This window comes from Pterocles gutturalis, unplaced genomic scaffold, assembly GCF_000699245.1.
Source record: "Pterocles gutturalis isolate BGI_N339 unplaced genomic scaffold, ASM69924v1 Scaffold27581, whole genome shotgun sequence".
NCBI classification, from domain to species: domain Eukaryota; kingdom Metazoa; phylum Chordata; class Aves; order Pterocliformes; family Pteroclidae; genus Pterocles; species Pterocles gutturalis.
Window position 1 is genome coordinate 1 of NW_010098653.1, and position 9,510 is coordinate 9,510.

A 9,510-nucleotide genomic window follows, 5' to 3' on the forward strand; every position below is an offset into this window, starting at 1 on the left:
GTTCATCGCCGAGGTCCCCATCATAGGTACAGCCTTCGCTTCCCGGTGCCCGCGGTCCCTCGTGGCTTCCCGCCGTTGTCTCCGGTATCTCGGGCTGTCCCAGCTCGCCTTCCCCGTGCTCAGCCCGTGCTGTGTGTCACCGGCTGCTCTCCCCGCCTCTCTGGGGTCTCCCTCGTGTTCTCTGTCCCCTCAGGAACTGCTCGGCTGTTCCCTACAGAAACATTTCTCAGCTTGTGACTTTTTCCTTTCTGCAGCCATCGACTGGGTCCAGATAGACGCCAACTCCTCCGTGCTCCATGACGAATTCATTGCGCACAGGCTGGGTGAGTGCTGGGCGGGAGGAGGAAGATGAAGATGTGCAACAAGGCTCATACCGTGGGCAAAATCAGCCCGGAGGCGCCTGAAGCACCCTTGTCAGGAGGCTCCTGGCCCTCTGCCTGTCTCGGCAGGAGGTTTGGTGCTCCCGTGGTCTCACTCAGACATTCCCCCGATTTCCTTCTTCCAACAGGTCTCATCCCGCTCACCAGCGATGACATTGTGGATAAGATGCAATATTCCAGAGTGAGTCAAGCAAAACGTTGTGGGTGTTTATTGTGGTGGTGGTGGTGGGTGTCTGATCTGATGGGAAACGTTATTAATTTCTTGCTGGGAGATGTTTGGCCTAAAGGTCTTGCCCTGTGTCTGTCCCAGGACTGCACATGTGATGAGTTCTGTCCAGAGTGCTCTGTGGAGTTCACCCTTGACGTCCGGTGTAATGAAGACCAGACTCGTCACGTCACATCACGTGATCTCATCTCCAACAATCCCCGGGTCATACCGGTCAGTGCAATCCCTCTGCTTGTCAGCGAGTGCCCTCTCTGTGTTCCCATTTGGTGGCGAACACACGGGATGTGGACAAAACAAGGCCTTTGAACACATTTCACGTTGCATAAAGCCCCACTTAAAGCGTAGTGGGGGAGCAAAGCAGGAGTGTCTGCAGTTACAGCAGTGGGTGCCAGTGCCCTCCCCTTCTTCACCTTGTTGCCCTTTGCTTGCTGTCTGACAGCATGTCAAAGCCGTCTGGCCTTGTTAGAGCCTCATCCTGCACCCCTCATCTCCAGCTCTTGGGGAGCTCTAGCGTGGCCCCTCCATCTCGCCTCAATCACTCGGAGCGTGTGCGCTTGTGTCCTGCTGCCATGTCACCACCTTCTCCTGCCTGCTTGCTGCTGGCGCTCAGGCAGGGTTGGCCTCTTTGAAGGCGTGGCAGCAACCCAGAGGCCTCTGGTTTTCTGGTTCCTGGCTCAGCGCAGCAAGGCATGAGGAGCCCGGGCCGGGGCAGTGCTGCCAAACCATTCTTGCCCAGTCGCCTTGGGGAGGATCAGCAGAGCCAAAGCAGAACAAATGCAAAGAGACTTAATAGAGAATGTTTTAAAATGCTATTTGAGGCTGCATCCAGGTGTCACCACACCCTGGGGGCTGCTTCTGGTGGCTGGTGACAGTGTCAGCCTGGTTAAAGCCTCGCTGTAGCCCGCTGTCTCTTGCTTGCCTTGGCTCAGGTGCTGGGAGTGACTGGGCTGCATTGCAGAACCACACAGTGGCACTGGGGTGGGCTGGTGGAGGAGAGCAGCTTGGGAGGCAAGCAGGCTGGTGGCGTGGGATATCATGTGCCGAGCTGCAGCTGCCTGAATTGTCCCAATTTCCGTTAAATAGCAGTGGGCTGGATTTGTGGCTGTAAATCACCCTGGAGTGATTCTTTGCAGTCTCTAATTTTTGTAGGCAACTGCTGTTTGATAGGGGGAAAAAAGTCAATCTTGCCGTTAATTCGCTTGCTTTTGTTCTTCTGCAGGTAACATCTCGGAGCAGAGACAACGACCCCAATGACTATGTGGAGCAGGACGGTAAGGGGAATTCACTGGGAAGAAGAGCTGGAAGAGGAAATTAATTTTTCTTTCAGGCTCTTTGAACTCGTTCTTCCTTTACTAGTTGTGTAACCATGAGGCAGCTGTAAAGCTGACAGCTGAGAGGCCCTGGCATCACTTTGTCAGTGGGGTTGGCATTTTTTCTTAATGCCGCTTAAAGGTTATCCCCAGAACTAAAGTCCTGTGTCAGAGGGTGCTTCTCTCTCTCTCCTTGTGAGAGATTAGAGGCAGCAAAGATGAGGAATGCTGTGCTGTCTGCTGCTGCCTGGGGCCTGAGCTGTGCCTCTGGGCTTGTGTGCTCTTCCTCTTTACTTAGCAAGATGTTTCCCAGCTACTCTGGGGACCCAATGAGCCCCTCTAGGAATCCAAGCGAACCCTGGCATCTGGTGACATCTTTCTGGGCACTAAAAATTCCTGCCTTTGCCCTCATGGGATCCTGCATGCTCATTTCTCCTCTGCAGTCTTAGACGGGGATGTGCTTTTCCGCAGACATCCTCATTGTGAAGCTGCGCAAGGGCCAGGAGCTGAGACTGCGAGCTTACGCCAAGAAGGGCTTTGGCAAGGAGCACGCCAAGTGGAACCCCACGGCAGGCGTAGCCTTTGAGTACGACCCGGACAACGCGCTGAGGCACACCGTGTACCCCAAACCAGAGGAGTGGTACGTCCTAATGTCTTGTCTGGAGGGACTGGAAAAAATTTTCCAGCAGGCACCTAAATTTCAGCCCTGGGTATAATGTGGGTCAGTAAGTGGGGAAGCGACAGGCACGCTCATGCTCTGTGCACATCCTGCTCCTGTGTTAGGGTAGCAGAGCCAGTCACTCAGTCACTTGGTTGCAGCTGCTTGCAAGGTGGACTGGTGTGTGGCCACCTCTTGTCCTCCCCTCACGTGCCGTCACTGCTGTTTTACCTCACTTTCATGTTCTTTCCCACCGTGTTTTCTTCCCTGCACAAGTGGTACGTAAGGCAGGGTAAGGTGTGAGGAAGGAATACATCCACGCAAGGTGGAAGAGGTTTGTGGCTCCAGTTTCACCCGTACACCTCACTCCTGGAGCCTGAGCTCTGGCAGCAGGGTTTTCCTCTCTGGCCTTTTCCTCTGCTCTGATATATCATTCAACATGGTGCATCTCATCTAAAAGTGACATGACTTTGCTCCTGGAAAGCTGCTCCTTGCTCTGGCCAGGGCAAGGACTTTACCCGGCAGCACTTTGCCGTGGGTAGATACCTGAGCTGCTCCTTGCTCAGCGTCCCAGTGACCACCAGCAGCCATGAGCACGCTGGAGTCAGCAGCAGAGCGAGGAACCAGGTGCTTTAGCCAAGGCAGGCTGAGAGCAGGGCCCAGACGAGGTGGTGGATGTGCTGCTGTAACAGCAGGGCAGCAGCCAGAGCTGCGCTCAAGGTCGGGAAGACCTCGGTACAGGAGCAGGATTTGGTGCAGGGACTGTGGAAGCCACAACTGAGCAAGTGGGAACAAAAGGCCGTGCAGAGCTGCAGCTGGAGAGGAGGCCGAGCAGCAGAAGGGGCTCAGCGGGTATTCCTCCTGCTGCTGCCAGGCCCTGCGCTGGCAGATTTGACTCTGCAAATGGCAGTAGCAGGCAGGTAGTGGGCTATTGTACCTCCACGCTCTCGACTCCAAGCCTGGGCGCTCTGACCCATTGCAGAGCGTGGCCGTACGCTGTCCTTTGCTAAGTTACCTCTCACTGATGAGCTTCCTGGAGGTGCAGTTAGCCTGAAATCCACACCTTGGCCCGACTGCCAGGGGCTTTCTGCTCAGGAGCTGTCACAGGGATCCTGTGCAGCGAGGTTTGCTCTCCGGAGACTCGAGGAGCCTTTTGTTGCCAAGGGTGGAGTTGCAGGTGAATCTGTGCGGTGAAAATGAAATGGGCTGGGCTGGCTGCAGGCTGTTTCAGGGATGGCAGGAGTGAGCCCTGCTTGGCTTTGATGGGCTCTGTAGGGCGCATTCGTGGGGCCGGTTCAGTCAGTCTGGGTGAGGACGGGCTGTGCCAGGCGTTCGGCTCCTTCAGCGCTTGGTCAGGGCGGTGCTCGGGGATCTGCAGTGGGAACCTGGCTGGCTGGTAGTGCCAGAAATCTGGAAATGGGCATTTTCTTTTGCATTGGTGATCTGCACACGTGGGCTGAAGCTGGACTTCAGGAACTGCTGGCTACAGGACCAGGCTGTTGAGGGGAAAACCCGTCAGAGGCTGGTTGCAGGGAGGCAGTGCAGAGCTGAGGAGGATGGTGCTCTGCAGTCTAGTGGGTAGTAGCATGTCACAAGAGTCAATGTGCCAGCCTGTCCTTTGGCGCTGCGAGTTTTGGGGGTGGAACTGGATAGTTTTGAAGTTTCCAAGTGACCTGTGCCAGGTAAATTGCCCCAAAGTTTAGTTGACTGGGTGATAGATTGAGTGCTTCAGAAGCAAGAATGTCTCTGTGATGTGGAATTTCAAATGAGGATTTGAAATCATTTTAGCCTTCATTTTGGTGCTGTAAAAATTCTCTGGTTTAATTTCTGTAATGCTAGATAGCGAGTCTTTGACGCTGGTGACTTGACAGACTTGGAATGGTGCTTTGAGAGGTGCCAGGCAGGCTGAGGTATCGTTGGGTTTGCAGCCTTTTTGGACAGTGAATGTCACATTGTGACTTTTGGAGATGTCGGTGTCATGGAGAACAGCCCCAGCTGCGGGGCTGAGCACGTGAACCTCAGCAACCCTCAGCAACGAGGCGCTTTCCTGCCTGGGGGGCCCAAGGCAGCTGCTGGTGTGGATTCTTTTGGTGGCAGAGTCGGCTGCATCTTCAGGGAGCTGGTGTGTTATACAACAGGCTGGGTACCTGGAAACAGTTTTTGAGCAGTTCTTGACAAAATATATGTAAAAGTTGGAAAAATCCCAAGGGGAGAATGACATTGGAACTGCCTGTTCCCTAATCTGTCTGTCTTTCCAAGTTCATCTGATTTCCTGAGAAGACAATACAGAGTCAAAGGCCTCTGCTATCCAAGGCTAGTTTCTATTTTGTTTTTTTGTGCTAGTTGCTTGGTGGGGTGGTTGGCAGAGCACTGGCACCCAGCTGGACTCTCAAAGCAGCTGGTGGAAACCTCTGCCCGCTTTTTCCTCAGGGGTGGTTTTGCGACTAACATGAAGACCCATCTCCGTTAACAGTTGATCTCTCGGTGGTTTGTTACAGACAGAGGATTTGTTTGGGCGGTGCAGTTTTATTGAAAGCAGCTGATGACAGGGTTCCAGGATCAGCCTTTCTTGGCATCGCTGGTGCAGAGGAGGGCCAGCAGGACACCTTGGTGGGTGTGGGATTTTCTGTGCTGGCTTCTCAGACAGCTCAAGGCTTTGGGTGTCCTGACATGGATTCAGTGCTTCCAAACAGTCTCTCTGGTACGGTGCAACAGGCAGGAGGTTGTGTTGGCCTCGCTGATGCACGGGTCTTGCAGTGATGTGTGTAGAAGAGTGGAGGTGCAGGACATTGGGACCGGGCTCACTGAGGCAGCTGGTGGCTGAAGCACAGGAGATCTTTTTTCCTGCTGGGCACAAGCTGACCGGGGCCTTCCCACCTCAGCTGTGCTGCACAGGCCACATGTTGGCATGCTCCGGTGTCTTCCTGGCCCAAGGAAAAGTAGAAAGAAAAGATAAACGCAAGCTCCGTTGCTTCATAAGCAGCATCCAGGCTCCATAAACATGGTTCCTTCAGGCATCGGCATCCCCTCGCTGCCAGCACCTGCAAGATTGTGCCAGCGTAGGTGGATGGAGATGCTGCACCTCACGCAGGGCTCGCTGAATTTGGGCAGAGTGGGGCTGATCCTCTTCCTCCAGAGCTGCTGGGTGACTGTGTGGCATTAATGAGGAGCTAGAAAGGACGACATGGGATTGGGCTTTTTTTCCCATGACTTGATGTTTGATGACAGCTCCTTTGCCTGCTGGGTGTGAGCCCCAGTGCTGGCTCTCTGGGGCCAAACGGTGCCACGGGGTGTCTGGGTGCCATGGGACCAGGCTAGAGCGTGGGCTCCATGCTGGCTCAGCTTCTCTGCTCTTTGATTCCAGGCCCAAGAGTGAGTACTCGGAGATCGATGAGGAGGATGCTCAGGCTCCCTATGACCCCAACGGGAAGCCAGAGAGGTAGGAAGCTGAATGTGTTGCTGCAGCTGGAAAATGGGGGGAGTGGCTGGGTTTGGCTTTCATTTTTAATAAAGAGTATCTACTCTACACTGATGTTTGCCAGCGCAGGGAGCTGGTGTTCCCTGAAAAACAGGGCAGAAGTTGTATTTAACTGGTGATATGCCCAGGCCTGGCAGGTTTTCCCCTCTGGGTGATACTAGATGGCTCTTGTGAGTTCGTATTATCAAGCAGGGCAGTGCAGCACTCAGTGAAGTGTGAGGCCTGCGGGGGAAAGTGCCTTAGGATAGTAATTCACTCACGTGGATCTCTCATGCTCCGATTCCTGGTGGTACCCCCTCTCCTGGGTTACTTGCACTGCAGAAGTGCCTGCAGCCAGTCTTACTCCCTGGTGCCGGGCTCTGTGCTGGCTCGCAGGTCACGGTGCTGAATGGAGAAAATCTCAGAAGTGCTCCTGCGGCCTATGGAGTCATGAGTGTTGGGGTGACGGCTGCCGAGGGGCGGCGCTGGCTGTTGCCCATTTGGGAGGTGAATGATGCTGGTGGTTGGGTTTTCCTGCAGATCTCCCTGCAGTTGGTCAGAACGGGCTGGAAATGCTCTGCGGGTGCTCTCTGGTTTTGCACCTCCTTGCAGGGCAGATAGTGACTTATTCCCCTGACTTGTAACCTCAGGTTTTATTACAACGTGGAGTCCTGCGGTTCCCTGCGCCCAGAGACCATTGTTCTCTCTGCACTGTCTGGCCTGAAGAAGAAACTGAGTGACCTCCAGACTCAGCTGAGCCATGAGATTCAGAGTGATGTCCTCACTATAAATTGAGGTGGCCCCTTGCGAGAGAGTGCTCAGGCATGAGTGATGCAGAAGGTTCCAGCACTCTGGACCGAGGCTTTTGCCTCCCCATCTCCTTCTGCCTCTCCTGGCCCAGCTCTGCTGGTGGGTGACATCTCCTCTTTGGCCCCCGTTCCCAGGGAGAGCCATCGTGATGCGTAGGGTAAAGCGGGAAGCGAATTGGTGAGCATCTTTGCTGGAACCGGCTTTTTACCTAAGCGATCCCAGAGGTTTAGGCCAGAGTTTTGGATTCTGGCCACGTGGCGTGTGGGATCGGGAAGCGCGTACCTCAGTTACACAACCCTACCTTATTTGCATGTCCATTCCTTACTGTGCTGAATAAAGCCTTACCCCCCGTGTTCTGTCATCCCTGAAAGCTCATCCGGGGCTGCAGGAGAAGATGTCACATTGTTTCTCTCCAATAGACATTAACTTAATGAGATCTGCCTCGGATGGAGCATTGCTCTCTACTGCTGATTGCTGCTCTTGACATTATCTCCTGAGGAGACCAGAACCCCCTCCAGCAGGCAGCCCGTCGTTTACCGATCCAGTGCTACGTTTAAAGCAGATGTTTGAAGCTGGGCTGGTAAGCGAGATGCTGCAGGGGAGCTCAGATGGGCCAGCAGGCTTAGCTGTATTTAAAGACTCCTTTGGAGCAGGCTCTTCCCACGGGCTGTATAATCTTTATGCTAGGAGCTGGGGTGGCAGGGACTCTGTCACGAATAATCCCCACCTGACAGCTTCGAATGTGCCCCAAGGCAGGTTGTGTGCTGGGCTGGACCTTGGGGCAGGTCCCAAGCCAACCACCGTGGCAGCAGCTGCCTGGGTCAGCCCTTCTCCCCTCCCTCAGTGCCCAGCAGGACTTGGGCTGAGCTTCTTGGTGGCACTTTCCTGGAGAGATCTGTCTCTTCCTTACTGCGGTGGCTGGGAGGGAGGGGAAGGTGTGTGTGCCACTGTGCTCGTCCCAGCATGGGAACGGCTCGGGGAGCAGGGATGGGTGTTTGCACTGAGCTGGAGAGAGCAGCCCGAGCCAGCACTGCCTTCTGCTCCAGGGAAGAGCTGCTGCAGCCGGGCTGCTGCTCGGTGTGTCATGGCACAGCTGGCTGTGGCACAGCTCCCCGGGATCTGTCCTCGTCCCTGGAGGGAGCGCGGCTTGGCTAGCGTGGCTGTCTTGCCTTGAGGCCAGTGCTCTGCCAGCGCTCTGCCAGCACTATCCATGGCATGGATAACCGAACCAGCACAATTCTGGAAGAGCTGAGAGATGAGGCGGCTTGAAACTCCTTTGCCCAGGGACTTGGAGCCCACACTGCCCTGCCACATCCCCGGGGCTGCCGTTGGCTGGAGGTGAGGGGTGACTGTTGGGGTGCTGGCATTCTGCTTCACTTGGGTGCAACTCACTTCACCCTTCTCCCCTCCCCAGCAGCTTTAGGGCTTCCCTTGAAATGTCCTGTCAGTGGCTGGAGGCAGAACAAAGCTTCGAGCCAAGCACGCTGCCAGCAGCGTTGGGAAATCTCTCCCCGTCAGCATTTTTCTCTCTGGCAGGCACTACTCCCACTTGCATGTCCTGAGTGCGTTTGGATGGAACAGACAAACAGGAAGGGTGGATAAGGGTTATTTATTAATTGAGCAACTCCTTAAAATAAAGAAAACTCAAACATTTTTGGTAATAAATGTTAAATCTTTTCCAGATGAGGTGTGCAGCCAGGAAAAGAGTGGGTTACACCTCTCACCTGGGGAAGGACGTGCTGCCGGGCGGAGCTGGGGTGCTGATGAGCCCTTCTGCACCCGGCCATGCTGCGAGGAGCAGGGAGCAGCCTTTCTCCATCCTGCTGTCTCCCCTGCAGCTCCCCAGCCTCAGACACAAGCTACACAAACCCAAGACACACTATTTACAGACCACAGATTCCCACATCACGACACTCCCTGTCCCAAAAGCACAGACCTGGACCTTTAAGGGTGGAAATAAAACCACTGACCACCCAACCTAGACCAAAAGAAAATTCCAAAGAAACACCAAGGTTTGCACGGCAATAAAAAGATAGCCCTTCTAAAGGAGGTCAGTTAAATAGGAGAACGAGAAAAAATCAATTGCTTTTGAGTTCAGCACATGAAGCCCAGTTCCCCGCCAGGCAAGGGCTTTCACCCGGCCGCAGTGGTGGGCAAGGAGGGAGCGAGGATGAGGGCAATGCATGGAGAAACACGGCTCTTCCCTCCTCTGCATGAGCTTCTCTGCTCCGGGACTTCTTATATCTGCAAGGCTGCCCCTTGAGGGACAGATGCTACTGGCCAAAACAGGTCCCTGGATTGCCCACCAGCAGATAAACCAGTGCCGTAGCCGGGGATAGCGGCTGTGGGTGGAGGAGCGAGGGGTGCTGGGGTGGGGCTTGGACCCCTCTGGAACGAAAACCAGTTTCTCCTGAGACATCTCAATTCTACAGCGAGTGTTTAAATAGCTTCAAGAAGTGCAAGAATCAGCTCAGGGGTGGCAGGGTGTCCCCAGGAGCACCCCACTCTTCATGGGGTGTGGGGGTGAGATGCTGGTGCCCCATGCCTTCAGCCTGGCACAGCAGCATCCTCCAGCCCTGCCCTGTCCCAGTGGCAGGGTGATGCTCCAGACTGCTCCCCCCCAAAAAAAAACATTGACTTTCTTCACCCCTGCTCTCTGCTCCCCCTCC

At 54.8% G+C, this 9,510-nt stretch overlaps 1 protein-coding gene across 1 annotated transcript; it reads left to right on the forward strand.

Moving 5' to 3' along the window:
• Window positions 1–4: 4 nt before the first annotated feature.
• On the forward strand, window positions 5–7,011 carry POLR2C (polymerase (RNA) II (DNA directed) polypeptide C, 33kDa; the record flags this gene model as incomplete). Its single annotated transcript, XM_010073712.1, has 8 exons — window positions 5–26; window positions 255–323; window positions 509–561; window positions 691–819; window positions 1,826–1,877; window positions 2,388–2,556; window positions 5,939–6,013; window positions 6,682–7,011. Coding segments are annotated over 8 exons (714 nt in total), but the record flags the coding sequence as incomplete, so codon positions are not given.
• Between the last annotated feature and the right edge of the window lie 2,499 nt (window positions 7,012–9,510).